Below are 18,281 nucleotides of genomic sequence, written 5' to 3' on the forward strand. Positions count from 1 at the left end.
GCCCTTCATCTTGTGCTCTGGTTGTGTTTATTTTGCATACCCTCCAACATTTATGTGATGAAAATAGAGACATCCTATTCCATACTACTACTACTATTAATAAGTTATATCCGGCCCATCTGACCTGGTTGCTCCAGCCACTCTGGGCAGCTTCCAACATATATAAAAACATAATAAAACATTAAACATTAAAAAAATACTTCCCTACACAGGGCTGTCTTCTAGTTGTTGTCTTCTAAAGCTTGTTCTGTATAGTTACCTATCTCCTTGGCTTGGGGGTCGCATAACTCCATACTCTCCCAGCATTTCTCTGATGAAAATAGGGATAGCCTAAGCAAAGGAGGGGCATTCTGGTCCAGGATCAAATCAGAAACAACAATGGCTTCTGTAATCTGGGACTGTCCCTAGAAAATAGGGTCACTCAGAGGGTTTGTATGCGTAAATAAAACCATTGTCAAAAAGATACCACATTCTTCAGTGATACTATTCCAAAGAAACTGGGCCCAAGGGAAGCAATAGCACCCATGACCCAGGTGTGCCGGGTTCCCCTTGGGCCCAGTGTAGGGTCCATTGGAGCCTGCCCATGACCCCACAAGATGGTGCACCTGCCATGAAGTCTCTCACTGGTCTGAGATTGGGATTCACCTAACACACACTTCCTCTGTCCAAGCAAGGGGGACCTATCATCACTGCTCAAGGACATGTTGCAGCCACGCAAAAGCTCTTGAGGAGGTTGTGAAGAAGAGTTAGAGACGGGTGTGGTCAGAGAGAGTATTGAGGACCTCTTCTGCCCAGCGGCGGAGCATGTGCCCATGCAGCCTGGGGTGGGCGCATGGGGTGTGCCTGAGGAGGGCAGAGCGCGAAGGGTGCCTTCGAAGGGAAGGGAGCCAGTGTGGTGTAGTGGTTAAGAGCGGTAGACTCATAATCTGGGGAACCAGATTCGTGTCTCCGCTCCTCCACCTGCAGCTGCTGGGTGACCTTGGGCCAGTCACACTTCTCTGAAGTCTCTCAGCCTCACTCACCTCACAGAGTGTTTGTTGTGGGGGAGGAAGGGAAAGGAGAATGTTAGCCGCTGTGAGACTCCTTCGGGTAGTGATAAAGCGGGATATCAAATCCAAACTCTTCTTCTTCTTCCTCTCATGTGCCACAGTTCGGGGTAGGAGAGGGGCAGGGAAGCTGCTGTTCACACTCCCCCTGCTCTCCGCTACCAGATCAGACATGGCCCGGTGACGGAGCTGCTGTCAAGGAGGGTGGGTGGCAGCATTGCCGCTGACCCTCCTGCTATCTGCTACTGGGTCAAATCTGACCTGGCAATGGAGCTGCTGCAGCCAGGTGCACCTTGCCACAGCCGAGGAGGGCTGCTCTCTACTGCTGGGTCAGGAGAGCTGCTGGACGTGCAGCAGTGAGGAAGGTGAGCAGCAGCGCTGCCGTCCACTCGCCTCGCCTGATTCAGGGCAGAGCTGTGCCAGGCACAAGTGCTACAGCCAAGCCACAGGATCTTTGGCGTGGAGCCAGGCTCTGATGAAGGAGTCTGCTGTGGGGGCACCTGTTTGCCCCCAGCCATGTTTTTAAAACTCACATTTTTGCCATTTTGTCACCTCCCCCTCGGTGATGACACACGAGGTGGCCCACACCCACCACACCCACCTCCCTATGCCACTGCTTATGCCATTCCCCCTCTGATTAGTTTTTACATCCTGGTTATTATATTCCCTAGTGACACGGTATGCTTTTTTAGTACTTTTTCACTAATGAACTCAGGATACATGGTGATTTGCTTCACCCCATTTTTAAATTTTCATAACAACCCTGCAAAGCCAAACAGGCTGAGAGATTGACTGAAGATTTTAATTTGGAACTCTTTGTCCTCTATACCAGTGTTTTTCAACCTTTTTTGGGCAAAGGCACACTTGTTTCATGAAAAAAATCACGAGGCACACCACCATTAGAAAATGTTAAAAAATTTAACTCTGTGCCTATATTGACTATATATAGAGTAATTCTCTGTAATAGGAATCAAATAAACACAAATCAAATAAACACAAACACTTAACATCAGTGGTGGGATTCAAAAAATTTAGTAACCAGTTCCGACATTCAAGCATGGTTTAATATTTTTTTCTTTAATGGCAAACAAAAACGTTGCGGACCGTTCTCTGCTCAGCGGGGATCGATCCGCTGATCCCCGCTGACCCGGTGGATGACAGCTCCGTCTCCGCACTGTGTGCGGAGAGGGAGATGTCAGAGCCCCTCTGCTCTCTATGGGGAATCGGATGAGAGCGGACCGCCTGTCCGATCCCATCCGATCTGATCCCCACCCAGGATGGATGGAAAATAGGGTGGACAGAGTCCGGCGCCTGCCTAGTGGGCGAAAATTTGACATTTCCCCCCCCCATGTTATACCAGGCAACATCTCGCGGCACACTAGTGTGCCGCGGAACAGTGGTTGAAAAACACTGCTCTATACCATAATGCCATAATGCTTATTCATTTTTCCATTGCTAATGAGGTTGTTGTTTTTTCAAAAGAGAGATGGCCAACGAGCTAGTCAGCAAATGAGGTGTAGCATCCAGCATAAGATTATCTGAAGATCAAGGAGGTGCCTACTTCCCATAAAAGCATCGCATGTGACGGCAGGATGCTCTTTGAGGCAAGCGTTACAAGCATGGAAGCCAAAGGCTGCAGCTCTAAGGGGATGGCGACAGATTTCCCTGTTCAGAGTGTTCTGGTGACAGGATCCAATTCGGGAATTGGCCTGGGTCTGGTGAAGCAGTTTCTGAGGCTGCCAACTCCACCTCAGTGGGTCTTTGCTACTACCCTAGACCTGGATGGACCAGAAAGCAAGGTGAGGACCAGGAATGTAGCATAAGAGAGTAGAGATGTTACTATGTTGTAAGAATGTAATGTCAGCTTTGTGTGCTGAATGGGGTTGATGGGAGTTGTAGTCCGAAACATCTGGAGGGCGCCCGGTTGGAGAGAATGCTGTTGGGCCTTTGGTTTCACCAGCGGCTGCCCTGCTCTGGTGTGACTGTTTTCAGTGGCTCATCTGAGTTGCCCACTGCCTGCCTTGTCTGCTGCTCTCAACAGTGCTGTGATGGGCCAGCAGCTCTCACAAGGCTGCCAAAAAGCTGTAGTTCACAGTGCTGTCTGTTAGCGACCAGTTGAGCTGCTATATGATAATAGTCTTCGAAAATTACTGCATAGATTAATGGGGAGGGACATAAAAGAAGATCTCTATCACTCTAATTCCACCTGTAGACTGGTTTGTCCAGCAATTATCATTTTGCTGAATTAAGTTTCAACATCTTTTTATGCCGTTTACCAGCAGAGGAGAGTATTGGCTGTCAGGAAATAAATTAATCCCTTAAACCCCAAGTCAACTCCATGCAGGATTTTTATCTCTTTTAACAGTCTAGTTCCTTCAAAGTAACTTTGTAATAATGCCAGAAATAGATGGAAAAGGGGGGGAAACCACCAAAGAGGAATTCAAACAAATAGCCAGCACGTGTAATAATAATAATAATAATAATAATAATAATAATAATAATAATACATTTATTGTCGTTGCCCCCTCTCGGGGACAACGAAATTACTTGGCTGCTCCATCCACCCAGGTAGGGCACTCCACACAAAATCAAAACAACTATAAAAACACTAATTAAACAATACAGTATAATACAGCAAGGGAGATTAGATGACTTTCAAAGTCCGGGCTTCCTATTCAGGGCCGAGATCGCTCTGGAGAAGAAGCTGTTCTTAAGACGGCTCGTTCTTGTCTTCATCGTCCTGTATCTCCGTCCCGACGGCAGGAGCTCGAAGAGACAGTGACCAGGATGCGATGGATCTTTTACTATGTCCAGTGCCTTCCTATGGCACCTTGTGGCATAAATCTGCTCTAAGGTGGAGAGTGGGCAGCCAACAATGCTCTCTGCTGCCTTAACAACTCTGCACAACCCCAACCTGTCCTGGGTAGTACAGCTTCCGTACCACACACAATAAGCCATAATATTTATTAGGAAGAACTTCCTGAAAGTAAGAGCTGTTCGACAGTGGAATTTGCTGCCAAGGAGTGTGGTAGAGTCTCCTTCTTTGGAGGTCTTTAACCAGTGTAGGGTCCCTTGGAGCCTGCCCATGACCCCACAAGATGGTGCACCTGCCATGAAGTCTCTCACTGGTCTGAGATTGGGATTCACCTAACACACACTTCCTCTGTCCAAGCAAGGGGGACCTATCATCACTGCTCAAGGACATGTTGCAGCCACGCAAAAGCTCTTGAGGAGGTTGTGAAGAAGAGTTAGAGACGGGTGTGGTCAGAGAGAGTATTGAGGACCTCTTCTGCCCAGCGGCGGAGCATGTGCCCATGCAGCCTGGGGTGGGCGCATGGGGTGTGCCTGAGGAGGGCAGAGCGCGAAGGGTGCCTTCGAAGGGAAGGGAGCCAGTGTGGTGTAGTGGTTAAGAGCGGTAGACTCATAATCTGGGGAACCAGATTCGTGTCTCCGCTCCTCCACCTGCAGCTGCTGGGTGACCTTGGGCCAGTCACACTTCTCTGAAGTCTCTCAGCCTCACTCACCTCACAGAGTGTTTGTTGTGGGGGAGGAAGGGAAAGGAGAATGTTAGCCGCTGTGAGACTCCTTCGGGTAGTGATAAAGCGGGATATCAAATCCAAACTCTTCTTCTTCTTCCTCTCATGTGCCACAGTTCGGGGTAGGAGAGGGGCAGGGAAGCTGCTGTTCACACTCCCCCTGCTCTCCGCTACCAGATCAGACATGGCCCGGTGACGGAGCTGCTGTCAAGGAGGGTGGGTGGCAGCATTGCCGCTGACCCTCCTGCTATCTGCTACTGGGTCAAATCTGACCTGGCAATGGAGCTGCTGCAGCCAGGTGCACCTTGCCACAGCCGAGGAGGGCTGCTCTCTACTGCTGGGTCAGGAGAGCTGCTGGACGTGCAGCAGTGAGGAAGGTGAGCAGCAGCGCTGCCGTCCACTCGCCTCGCCTGATTCAGGGCAGAGCTGTGCCAGGCACAAGTGCTACAGCCAAGCCACAGGATCTTTGGCGTGGAGCCAGGCTCTGATGAAGGAGTCTGCTGTGGGGGCACCTGTTTGCCCCCAGCCATGTTTTTAAAACTCACATTTTTGCCATTTTGTCACCTCCCCCTCGGTGATGACACACGAGGTGGCCCACACCCACCACACCCACCTCCCTATGCCACTGCTTATGCCATTCCCCCTCTGATTAGTTTTTACATCCTGGTTATTATATTCCCTAGTGACACGGTATGCTTCACCCTGTTTTCAAATTTTCATAACAACCCTGCAAAGCCAAACAGGCTGAGAGATTGACTGAAGATTTTAATTTGGAACTCTTTGTCCTCTATACCAGTGTTTTTCAACCTTTTTTGGGCAAAGGCACACTTGTTTCATGAACAAAATCACGAGGCACACCACCATTAGAAAATGTTAAAAAATTTAACTCTGTGCCTATATTGACTATATATAGAGTAATTCTCTTGAATAGGAATTAAATAAACACAAATCAAATAAACACAAACACTTAACATCAGTGGTGGGATTCAAAAATTTTAGTAACCAGTTCCGACATTCAAGCATGGTTTAATATTTTTTTCTTTAATGGCATACAAAAACGTTGCGGACTGTTCTCTGCTCAGCGGGGATCGATCCGCTGATCCCCGCTGAGCCGGCGGATGACAGCTCCGTCTCCGCACTGTGTGCGGAGAGGGAGATGTCAGAGCCCCACTGCTCTCTATGGGGAATCGGATGAGAGCGGACCGCCTGTCCGCTCTCATCCGATCCCATCCGATCTGATCCCCACCCAGGATGGATGGAAAATAGGGTGGACAGAGTCCGGCGCCTGCCTAGTGGGTGAAAATTTGACATTTTTTTAAAAAAAAATCTTTCGAATTTTTCAATTTTTCCCACGTTACACCAGGCAACATCTCGCGGCACACTAGTGTGCCGCGGAACAGTGGTTGAAAAACACTGCTCTATACCATAATGCCATAATGCTTCTTCATTTTTCCATTGCTAATGAGGTTGTTGTTGTTTAAAAAGAGAGATGGCCAATGAGCTAGTCAGCAAATGAGGTGTAGCATCCAGCATAAGATTATCTGAAGATCAAGGAGGTGCCTACTTCCCATAAAAGCATCGCATGTGACGGCAGGATGCTCTTTGAGGCAAGCGTTACAAGCATGGAAGCCAAAGGCTGCAGCTCTAAGGGGATGGTGACAGATTTCCCTGTTCAGAGTGTTCTGGTGACAGGATCCAATTCGGGAATTGGCCTGGGTCTGGTGAAGCAGTTTCTGAGGCTGCCAACTCCACCTCAGTGGGTCTTTGCTACTACCCTAGACCTGGATGGACCAGAAAGCAAGGTGAGGACCAGGAATGTAGCATAAGAGAGTAGAGATGTTACTATGTTGTAAGAATGTAATGTCAGCTTTGTGTGCTGAATGGGGTTGATGGGAGTTGTAGTCCGAAACATCTGGAGGGCGCCCGGTTGGAGAGAATGCTGTTGGGCCTTTGGTTTCACCAGCGGCTGCCCTGCTCTGGTGTGACTGTTTTCAGTGGCTCATCTGAGTTGCCCACTGCCTGCCTTGTCTGCTGCTCTCAACAGTGCTGTGATGGGCCAGCAGCTCTCACAAGGCTGCCAAAAAGCTGTAGTTCACAGTGCTGTCTGTTAGCGACCAGTTGAGCTGCTATATGATAATAGTCTTCGAAAATTACTGCATAGATTAATGGGGAGGGACATAAAAGAAGATCTCTATCACTCTAATTCCACCTGTAGACTGGTTTGTCCAGCAATTATCATTTTGCTGAATTAAGTTTCAACATCTTTTTATGCCGTTTACCAGCAGAGGAGAGTATTGGCTGTCAGGAAATAAATTAATCCCTTAAACCCCAAGTCAATTCCATGCAGGATTTTTATCTCTTTTAACAGTCTAGTTCCTTCAAAGTAACTTTGTAATAATGCCAGAAATAGATGGAAAAGGGGGGGAAACCACCAAAGAGGAATTCAAACAAATAGCCAGCACGTGTAATAATAATAATAATAATAATAATAATAATAATAATAATACATTTATTGTCGTTGCCCCCTCTCGGGGACAACGAAATTACTTGGCTGCTCCATCCACCCAGGTAGGGCACTCCACACAAAATCAAAACAACTATAAAAACACTAATTAAACAATACAGTATAATACAGCAAGGGAGATTAGATGACTTTCAAAGTCCGGGCTTCCTATTCAGGGCCGAGATCGCTCTGGAGAAGAAGCTGTTCTTAAGACGGCTCGTTCTTGTCTTCATCGTCCTGTATCTCCGTCCCGACGGCAGGAGCTCGAAGAGACAGTGACCAGGATGCGATGGATCTTTTACTATGTCCAGTGCCTTCCTATGGCACCTTGTGGCATAAATCTGCTCTAAGGTGGAGAGTGGGCAGCCAACAATGCTCTCTGCTGCCTTAACAACTCTGCACAACCCCAACCTGTCCTGGGTAGTACAGCTTCCGTACCACACACAATAAGCCATAATATTTATTAGGAAGAACTTCCTGAAAGTAAGAGCTGTTCGACAGTGGAATTTGCTGCCAAGGAGTGTGGTAGAGTCTCCTTCTTTGGAGGTCTTTAAGCAGAGGCTTGACAACCATATGTCAGGAGTGCTCCGATGGTGTTTCCTGCTTGGCAGGGGGTTGGACTCGATGGCCCTTGTGGTCTCTTCCAACTCTATGATTCTATGATTCTAGAACAGTGTCTATTTCTACCAGGCTGCCTTACACTCCCTTGTGCCTCCTCAATAACATTTCTCTGTAGAGATTATGGGTATAATCATAGAGACCTTAAGGTATGGTTACCAGATGTCCCCATTTCCCAGGGACAGTCCCCAGATTTACAAATCTGTCCCCAGACAAAATCCGCCCCCAGAATGTCCCTGGATTTCATTCAATGTCCCTGAATTTATATTTTAAATGTTGTAGATTTATTACTAGGGAATGAATGTTGCGTGAATGGTTCAACGGCACAAGACACATCATATGGGGATTTCCGGCGAGGCAAAATGGCGGGTGCCACAGCAGCGAGTAGCTCCTGAAGCCAGCCAGAGCCAACTGCACTACCAGGCTGGCTCCGGGCTTCTGAGACTGCCGCTGGCACTGCCGAGGGGGAACCAGGGATACCCGGCTGTCAACTGGGGAATAATAATAATAATAATAATAATAATAATAATAATAATAATTTATTTATACCCCGCCCATCTGGCTGGGCTTCCCCAGTGACACACACACACACACCCCAGTGACCCAAATCAAGCCAGCAGCGGGAGCACCCGGCCGACTGCCCATCAGTGCTCCGGGGCCAGGAAAACCCCGGAGACAATGCAGGGAGAAGGAGGAGAGGAGAAGGAGAAGGAAGAAAAAGAGGAAGGAGAAAAAAGAGGGGACCCCTGACCTTGCCGCGCTGCTGCTGCTGCTGAGGAAGACAGGTAGGAGAGCACCGGGAGGGCAAGGACACGTGGCCAAGCCCAGGCCCGACCCGAGCGTACTCCACAGTGGCTAGCACTCCAAGAGAGCAGGCCGGAGCACAGAGGAAGGCCGTGCGACAGAGGAGACCACAGATTTATTTTTTTTAATACCTTAAAAAAAAAAATCTTTCACACTCTCTTTTCAGGAAAAAAAAAGTTTCCCCAGATTCTTTAAAACAAATCTGGTAATCTTACCTTAAGGACTTGTGAGCCAGGATTAAAGTCTTAATAAAATGATTAAAAAGTCATTCTTAGGAAAAAGGTTCTATCTTATGAATGGTTACATCCAAAGGAGCTAATAGAGAAATTTTAAAAAGACCAATGCATCCTACTAGCCTTTAAATAAAACAGTGTCCTAACAGCTAAAGTCTTACACTGGAATTTATGTTGATCCTCCACGGTTTCCCTTCAGTACATTCCTCTGTGGGCAACTTTCTGGGGGCCATATGCTAGTGGTGTGTGTGGGGGGGGGTCAGAAGCAAAAGTGGGCCAGGCAACAGATATGGCTGCTGCCCTTGTATAATAGGCTACACTCCACTGCTGCAAAAGTCTACATACTGTTATTGGTTTCAGAACTCACAGGGTTAAGGAGTTCTGGTGACGTCTCTTCCCTGAGGCGTGGTTAGAAACTTCTACGGGAGTGGCTTGACTCCGAGAGTTTCAGTCTGCTGTTGGGACGCTACGCGAAAGGGAGAATGAGCGAGCTTTCGCCAGGTTTAATTTACGATGTTATTCTACTTGATTAAAAGCTAGAGAAGATAAGGAACGCTTTGTGTCTGTTCTGGATTATTCACTCACACGCTGCAATTGCTTCTATCTGCTGCGATTGCTCTGCTGACAGCCAGGAAGGCAGAGGACTTTTGGATCGGCACAAACAGTCTGCAAGCTGCGCAAGGGAAGCGTGCAGGACTCCATGGTTGTTTTTCTTGGCACTCATGGCAACTTGGGCCTATCGGTTGCCATACATACACCTCTCTTCATCCTCCATCAGAACAAGTAAAAGGCACTGTGACAGTACAAGGGCATATTTCAGTCAGGCAAAAGCATTGAGGAGGGTGTAGAGCAATGCCATTGAGGGGTATGACCTGGTGAGAAAGAGGCTGTGGTCTCGGGAGAGTTACAAAGCCTGCATAGAGGGAGCCGGCCTAGGAGGGAGGAGGAGAATGAGGACTTTCAGACTCCTTACCACTTTTCCTTGCCCCAGGTTTTCTGTCCATCTCTGATGGTGTGCTCACCCTATTAATATTGGAGAGGAGGATGTTATCCTGGCAAGGGTTTGCTCTGAGTGAGATTCCTAAGTGTCTGTTGCTCTGCTAAGCATTTTCAGGAACCAGCTCTAAGGCTCTGGGTCTCTCTTGCTGCCTAGTTCCAGTTTAATCAAGGAGGTAAAACATTTCTTTTTTGACAGGAAATAATGGAGTTGGCATGCCAGCATCAGAATCTGGTGGTGCTGCAGCTGGGTAAGTCTCACGTTCCAAGTGTGGGATGAATAGACATTCCCAGCACCAGTGGAAACCAGTACAATCCACAAAGCAGTAACTGGAAAACAAGATGACTTGCTCCCCTGTTACAGAATATCAGTGATAAGTACTTTTGATTCTTCCCACAACTTCACTGAAGCTTTGAAATGAGATGCACCTATATGTAGTCTCTATCCATATCATCACATAATAGATGTGTGGGGAAGGTTTGGCCCACCATATGTTTGCGGAACTACAACTCCCATCATCCTTGGCCATTGATCATGTTTTCTGGGACTGATGAGAGTTGTAGTTCAGCAACAATTGGAGAGCCATAAAGGAACTTTCTAAATGGCTTACCAAATGCATGGGCTAACACTATCTCTTATGGGTACTCTACTTTTTTGTGTCTGTGAATTCATATAGAAGCAATATGACACAGAAAGACAAGGCTTCCAGAACAGGTACCACAACCCCTTGTATGTTACCATAGTCCACAGAATAAAATTCAGGCACCTCTCCACTGACGCACAACCACTGATGTACACATCATTTTTGGCACCTCAAGGGGCAGGGAGGGGGCAGAAGGGGGGCAGAATAGGTCAGAGGCAGAACAGGGTAGACTTGCACAAGTGCTGCCCCAAAACCCATACATACGTGGGGATTCCCCTATACATTGGTACCTCGGGTTACATACGCTTCAGGTTACATATGCTTCAGGTTACAGACTCCACTAACCCAGAATTATTACCTCAGGTTAAGAACTTTGCTTCAGGATGAGCACAGAAATCATGCCTGTGGCGCAGCAGCAGCGGGAGGCCCCGTTAGCTAAAGTGGTACCTCAGGTTAAGAACAGTTTCAGTTTAAAAATGGGCCTCTGGAACGAATTAAGTACTTAACCTGAGGTACTACTGTACTTGGGACTCACAGTGGCCTTGTTTAGGGCTCAGCTTTACCTTCTATCTGTCTAATTGTCCCAAATATTTCATAAAAAGTAAAGAATAAAATGTTGGAAGTGAAACTGCAGGGATCATTCAGTGTGCTTCATAAAAGTTAATTATGTCAGTATAAGGTTACCAGATTTTTTAAAATGAATCCACGGACACTTTTCAACTTCAATAGGAATGATAGGATTTTGTCAGGGGACTGATTGTAAATCCAGGGACTGTCCCCGGAAATAGGGACGTGTGGTAACCTTATGTTAGTGTTGAAGTCAATTAGTTATGAATCAGCTGGGTGGAGGTGTTGATTAGGAAGCATACAAAGCAGCCTAAGCAGTTTTCTTCTATATGTACCTTTGGCTGAATGTCTTCTTGCTACAGTATATGCAAGCCCTGAACTGAGAGAGACAAAATTTCCCCACAGCTTTCTCCCTAAATTACACACAGTAAAGTGTTGCCAAACCTTTCTCTCTGAATTCCACCTACATTAAGTACTTTGGCCTTACAATTGCCTTGCTTTAAGCTCATTTTCTGACAGAGTGATATGAATGTGGTGCAAAAATTTTTAAAAACCAGGCCCTCACTGTGCTCCCTGTAAAAAAACACACACCTCCATGATTCAGAGAAGCACTTGTTCTTCCGCCTCAAGTGGGCTGTGGTAGCTGCTACGCTAACAAAAAGAGCTGACAGGCCAAGGGACAAATAAGTGGACTGAAAAGCACCTCTCATTCTTGTAATCTGTAAGATCCCCCCAAGCCACCTGCCTTGGCAGTTTTAAAAGGGCCTTTTTATTAGTCCCTTGGGCATCCCCACACCACCCAGTTCTTAAGGGCAAAGAAATGTCATTCTGCAGATGTCACTGACCTCCAGAGCATCAAGGCAGCTGTGGAGCAAGTGCAAAGGTGTGTTGGAGAATGTGGGTTGAACCTCCTGATGAACAATGCTGGTGTTACTACTGGAAGCGACCTGGAGAAAGAAAATGCAAAGGACATGGCAGATGTATATGCCGTCAATACTATTGGGCCACTTCAGGTGAGCCAGGTAAGTTTTTGCTTTTCATGGGGCTGCAAGACCCTTTACCTATTGCCCTGGTACAAACAGATGTTCTGGCCCTTTGGGAGAATTAAACAAAAGCAACAGACTGGGTAGGAGAAAAGCAGTATTTGTTTGCGCAATTAATTTTCATGAGGATTTTAAGAAAATAATTGCAATCTGATATGGAAATTCAGAGAATTTAACTTAAGGTAGGAAAAATGATAAACCAACATTGATAGATCCACCAGTCGCTGAACATCAGTCTGGCATAAAAATAGGAATGCTTTCTACCTTTCCTTCCCTAGAAGTTTAATGGGGCTGCTCTCATGAACATGCAGACAATTTTTTTTTAATAGAATGGATCAATATGGCTACTTTCTGGAAAGCAGATGACATTAATGCCTTTCCTATCTTAGTGTGCTGTGCATACACATAGTAAAAGAGAGAGATTGCAGAAGTTGTGGGGGAAGGACAACTTTAAAATGCCAAGAAGCGAACTAGAAGGAAGAAACATGGGTGAGACCTTAGAATAGAGCAGCTTCAGGTCCTGTTGGGGGCTGCATAAAATGAGGCCAGGGCACAGGTTGCCCAGCTGTGTGTTCAAATAATTCTAAATGTATGCTAAGTCTTACGGGACTCCTTGTGCAAAAGCTTATAGAAAGTATTTTTGGATCAGAAATCCTAATTCTGCGGAATGTTTAAAAACCATATTGTCAGAAAAGCAATATTTATGGTCTGGAAAAAATATAAGGACTTATTGGAAAGTAAAACTCCGAGGTGGATATCACCAATAGAGGCCAAGGCTCGGAAAAAAACCAATATGGAGGCCTACTGGCCGAAGTATTGGGAAATAATAGAAAACATTGGAGGTAATTGGAGGTTGCAGAGCTTTGAAAAATTAAAAGGTAAGGTGCAAGATTGGCTACACTATGCCCAAATTAATGAGGTTTTTAAGTTAGACAAAAAAATAGGATTCCAGGTGGAAAAATCGAAACTTGAGACAGAGTTGTTAGAACCAAAGACCAAGTTATTATCGAGAATGTATAACTTGCTGCTTAAATGGAACACTCAGGATGAGACAGTTAAATCAGCCATGATAAAATGGGCTCAGGACATTGGTTATAACATTATGTCTGAGGACTGGGAAAGGTTATGGACCACCGGTATGAAGTTTACGGCATGTAATGCCTTGAAAGAAAACATTATGAAAATGGTATACAGGTGGTACATGACCCCAGTCAAGCTTGCTAAGATTTACCATTTGTCCGATAATAAATGTTGGAAATGTAAGGAGGCTGAAGGGACATTTTTTCATCTTTGGTGGACCTGCCCAAGAGTGAAGGCTTTCTGGGAAATGATCTATAACGAGTTAAAAAAGGTGTTTAAATACACCTTTCCTAAGAAACCGGAGGCCTTTCTTCTGGGCATTGTCGGCCAGAAGGTGTTAAAAAAGGATAGAACCTTTTTTATGTATGCTACAACAGCAGCAAGAATCCTCATCGCCAAGCATTGGAAGACTCAAGATTTGCCCACACTGGAGGACTGGCAGACGCAACTGATGAACTACATGGAATTAGCTGAGATGACTGCAAGGATCCGAGATTTGGGAGAAGAAGCAATGGAGGAGGACTGGAAAAAATTTAAGGACTATTTGCAAAAGTATTATAAATTATATGAATCTTAAGATGCCGTATGATTTGGAATGTCAGCCCCAGCAACATAAGTGGAATGTATATGAAAGTGGATAATATTTATGAAAGAATCAAAGTTTAAATGGGTTAAAAAAAATATTATGTTATATTTGTAGAGTAATCGGAAAATAAGAGATTTAAACTTAACTGCAATTGAAAGTATAAAAAAAAAACACTTGAAACAAGGTTACAACTTGCTGAAAATTTTATTGTTAAGAATGCATTATGGGGGAGATGTGGGGAAGTCCGCTAGAAATCTGAAATAAGTTGTTGAAACGGTTCTGATTCTTTGTTTTTTTTTCTTTTTTTTTCTTTATTTTTTCTGTTATATCTGTAATGTGGAAAAAGATGCAATAAAAATTATTATAAAAAAAAAAGAAATCCTAATTCTGCTACAAGCATTGTTCATATATACCTTCAACTTTATACAGTGCATCCAGTGCTTTCCTCTGGTATCACTGCCCTAGGATAGCTGCATTCATTGACTTAACAACAGCCATGATCTCTATTCTCTTTTAGGCATTTCTGCCCCTGCTGAAGATGGCAGCTCAGAGATATCCCAAGAAAGGGCTGAGCTGCTGCAAGGCAGCCATTATCAATACATCCAGTGCTGCAGGCTCCATTGAACTTATTTTGGCATGGGAAAGAAAGATGGCTGTTGCCTATCGCTGCAGTAAGGTACCTTATGTGAAACTGTCTGCTCCCTCCCGTGCCCAGCTGCGACTATCTTTCCAAATGATAGCTGTATGTGTGAATCTGGGCAATAAGAGCGTATTGCCCACAGATAAATGTTGAGAGACAAATTTTTGTTGTGAGGATGTTGCATTTGCTAAAACTTTGGGTGGCATTAAGGGAAGATACCAGGATGTTTTCTACAAATAAATAACGTGTACAGTACTTTTCTTCTTGCAGAAGCTGGATATCAGTTAAAGCTTCTAAAGCTAGATATCTGTTAGCAAAATGATGCAGCCCACAAGCATGGGGAACACTCACAAATGCCTGTCAAAAATCTTGTTCAAGAGTGATGTCCATAATAGATAACTTCCAAGTTGCTAGTTTTTGTGCCAGGAATGCTCAATGATGTCCAGTTTCTCTTACAACCCTCTCTGCCTCCAAATCCTTTCTAGCCACCTTGCAGCAATTCATATTAAGCAGCTCCCCACAGTTCAATGCACCCTCTGTTCATAGTTTGTTTTTTCTCCTTCGTAGGCTGCTTTAAACATGCTCACCAGATGCCAGTCAGTCACGTATCCAGCTTATGGGATTCTGTGTGTTTGCATCCATCCTGGCTGGGTAAAAACTCAAGGCAGGCAAGTAAGTGCTCACGTCTTTTGGTAATCATGGAAAAGGTGGACAGCCCTATAGGATGATATTTCTTTTAACAGATTGCTTGACATTTTTAGTTGGAAGGTGGTGCCTGAGTAGCTCCAGTGCCCCATCCTTCACTGCTTGGAGGTATTAAAAGCACAAGAAAATGGCAATGAAGGCAGCATCTATGAGTTGGGGCTTCTAATAATATCCAGAATTGCTCCTGGAAAAGCAAGCATAGTCCTCTGAGGCCTTACAGTGAACTGCTATCCTTTGGCATGCATGGCCACTTGGTTGTCTTTCATAAAGCAATGTTTAATGTTTAAGACTGAAATCTTATAACCAAGACATCCAACAGCATCTATGCCTTCTGCTATTTGATGCTCAAGAATGACTTTTTCCGAACTTAATAAATCCTTCACTTACAATATTTTTCTTCACAGGAGCCGGACCTGACTGTAGAAGAGAGTACACGAGGAATAATTCATGTTCTCTCCACACTTTCTGAGGTGGATAACGGTACCTTTGTAGACTGGGAAGGACGCAGAGTACCCTGGTGAGGGATTTGTTTCACGATGCCAGGGGGTTTAACACACTAGGATTCTGCCTAGAGAGCATCTAATAAACTGCCTGGGATTCAAGGAAAAATGTTTTTGACTCTCTTCTTCCTTCAGAAGGTTCCATTGAAGACTAGTTATCACGCAGAATTGTTTTTAAGGACTAGCCATGGATTGAAAGATCTTTCAGTCTGAGGGTCACATTCCCTCAGGAGCCCCCTTGTGGGGGCTGGATGCCAATGCCAGGTGGGTGTGGGTGGCACTGGTGAGACAAAGGCAAAAGTGGGCAGGGCAAGGTTGTGAATATTACCTTCCATGGAACAGGATGGGGAAGTTGTGTCCTCTGGGTGTTGTTGGACTGCGTCTCCCATCAGCCCAAGCCAGCATGGCCAATGGTCAGAATGATGAAAACTGTGGTTCAACAAGATCTGGAGGGCCACAGATTCCCCATCTCTGGTAAAGAAGGCTACATACAAAGGCCAGAGGTATTTAGTGCGTGCAACTCGCTGTTGTAGGAGCAGGGGGTTGGTTTGGATTATGTGTTTAGGTCCCCTCCAAAGCCTGTGGTTCTTTATCTGGACGATGGGAGCCTGTAGTAGGAGCTGAAGTGCCTGAACCAGTTTCTTTGTAAAAGATCAACCTGACCCTGCTCAGCGTCCTTTTATATGCCTAAAGACTTGAGCAAGTATGGGTGTGTTGTCATAGAAAAAGGAGCTAGTGCTGTCTCTACAAGGAAGGGTAGCCAGATCTCACACACGTGGCTGGACTCATCATCCTGGAGGCAAGAGAACAGTAGGTCAGAGGCTGGTCTTTGTCTTGTCTGCAGCTGGGAAGACACAGAGGCTTGACTTCCTCTCAGAGCTGAAACCAAACCTTGGGGGGATCTCCCTAGGGACCTAATGGAGGAGCAAGATCTGATGTAGCAGTGATGCTGTGAGCCCTTCATCTTGTGCTCTGGTTGTGTTTATTTTGCATACCCTCCAACATTTATGTGATGAAAATAGAGACATCCTATTCCATACTACTACTACTATTAATAAGTTATATCCTGCCCATCTGACCTGGTTGCTCCAGCCACTCTGGGCAGCTTCCAACATATATAAAAACGTAATAAAACATTAAACTTTAAAAAAATACTTCCCTACACAGGGCTGTCTTCTAGTTGTTGTCTTCTAAAGGTTGTACTGTGGTACCTCTGGTTACATACGCTTTAGGTTACATACGCTTCAAGTTACAGACTCCGCTAACCCAGAAATAGTACCTCAGGTTAAGAACTTTGCTTCAGGATGAGAACAGAAAACATGCTCCGGCGGCACAGCAGAGGCGGGAGGCCCCATTAGCTAAAGTGGTGCTTTAGGTTAAGAACAGTTTCAGGTTAAGAACGGACCTCCAGAACGAATTAAGTTCTTAACCCAAGGTACCACTGTACTGTATAGTGCTCGGGGGTCAGATAACTCCATACCCTCCCAGCATTTCTCTAATGTTTCTAGAAGGAAGCGTAGCCAGATCTCACACATGTGGCTAGACACCACATCATCCTAGAGGCAAGAGAACAGTAGGTCAGAGGCTAGCCTTTGTCAAGTATGCAGCTGAGAAGACACAGAGCTTTGACTTGCTCACGGTGGGATGAAACCAAACCTTTGGGGGATCTCCCTGGAAGTCTAATGGAGGAGCAAGTTCTGATGTAGTAGTGATGCTATGAGCTTTTCATCTTGTGCTCTGGTTGTGTGGGGTGGGGGGTGGTGGTGGTAAATAAAACCATATATCAAAAAGACACCAGTCTTCAAAAATACTCATTCCAAGGAAACCAGACCAGAGGGAAGTACTGGCTGCCTTAAGTCTCTCACTTGCCTTAGATTGGGGTGAATGTAATGTATCTTCTGTCCAGGCAGGGGAGAGCTATCACCACTCTTCAAGAACACATTGCAGCCAGGAGAAAGCACTTGAGGTTGTGCAGCAGAGTCAGAAAAGGATGTGGAGGGTCACATTTGGTACTCAGAACTCAGGTTGCTCACCTCTGCCATAGGTGATAAGGAGCCCCCCTCTTTCACATACAGCATAAAAACACAACAGGCTTTCCGCCCCTCTTTAGCCAGTCCCCTCAGCTTAGTATAAAAAAGAAAAAATGCATTCTGGTAACTTTTGAAGCTTGTTGACAAGGTTGAAATAATACATTCCCTAGCAGCACGATATGCTTATTTTATTGCATTTCTATTACACCCTTTCATTAATGAACTTAGGATATGTCATCATTTACTCCGGCACCACTGTTGTTGTTGTTTTAAAAAAAAAATCTTCACAACAGCCCTGCAAAGTAGAATAGCCTGGAACAACTCCAGCACATAGCACCCTCGGGCAGTTGCCAGAAGTCCAGCACTCCAGCAAGGCCCACTATAGACACCTGTCTTAGGTCCCTCCACCCCACACTGTGCAAGCCACCATTTACATTTTCTAATCTGTTTCTGACATAGCATCACTGTTGAGTAATGCAGGCAATTGCGGAGGCAGCTACACCCAGGCACTGCTTTCCCTGCCCACTTCCACCAACCACTTTATTTATTTGTTGAATTTATAGCCCACCTTTTCCTCCAAGGAGATTAAGGTCCCCACCCTCGTTGAATCCCTACCACGACCTTGTCTAGGCTGGTTAGGCTGAAAGGCAGCGACTGGCCCAAGGCCACCCAGCGAGCTTTGTGGCCGAGTGGGGATTCGAACGCCTGTTCTGCAGGACCGCGTTCAAGCCAAGTGAAAGAATCGGCACT

General features: G+C 45.7%; 1 protein-coding gene and 2 long non-coding RNA genes across 4 annotated transcripts; 1 reads left to right on the forward strand and 2 right to left on the reverse strand.

The window, feature by feature from the left end:
• Positions 1-2,059: 2,059 nt before the first annotated feature.
• On the reverse strand, positions 2,060-2,317 carry LOC309537916. Its single transcript, XR_014222065.1, has 2 exons — positions 2,286-2,317; positions 2,060-2,255 (listed from the first exon to the last, which is right to left on the reverse strand). It is a non-coding gene; the product is annotated as an uncharacterized lncRNA (long non-coding RNA).
• Positions 2,318-6,027: 3,710 nt separating this feature from the next.
• Positions 6,028-15,612, forward strand: LOC309535876 (C-signal-like). Of its 2 annotated transcripts, none has more exons than XM_082229389.1 (6): positions 6,028-6,384; positions 9,936-9,987; positions 11,782-11,969; positions 14,174-14,327; positions 14,864-14,968; positions 15,406-15,612. In XM_082229389.1, exons 1-6 carry the CDS (start codon positions 6,178-6,180, stop codon positions 15,468-15,470), a joined length of 771 nt encoding a protein of 256 aa, XP_082085515.1. In that variant the 5' UTR covers positions 6,028-6,177; the 3' UTR covers positions 15,471-15,612. The 2 variants fall into 2 exon arrangements, with proteins under 2 accessions (XP_082085515.1, XP_082085514.1); XM_082229388.1 differs by having other exon boundaries at positions 6,032-6,384; positions 14,174-14,332.
• On the reverse strand, positions 6,265-18,211 carry LOC309535906. Its single transcript, XR_014221426.1, has 3 exons — positions 18,100-18,211; positions 11,793-11,894; positions 6,265-6,357 (listed from the first exon to the last, which is right to left on the reverse strand). It is a non-coding gene; the product is annotated as an uncharacterized lncRNA (long non-coding RNA).
• Positions 18,212-18,281: the final 70 nt, after the last annotated feature.

The sequence above is a fragment of the Podarcis vaucheri genome (genome assembly GCF_965113315.1).
Source record: "Podarcis vaucheri genome assembly, chromosome: 7".
NCBI lineage: Eukaryota > Metazoa > Chordata > Lepidosauria > Squamata > Lacertidae > Podarcis > Podarcis vaucheri.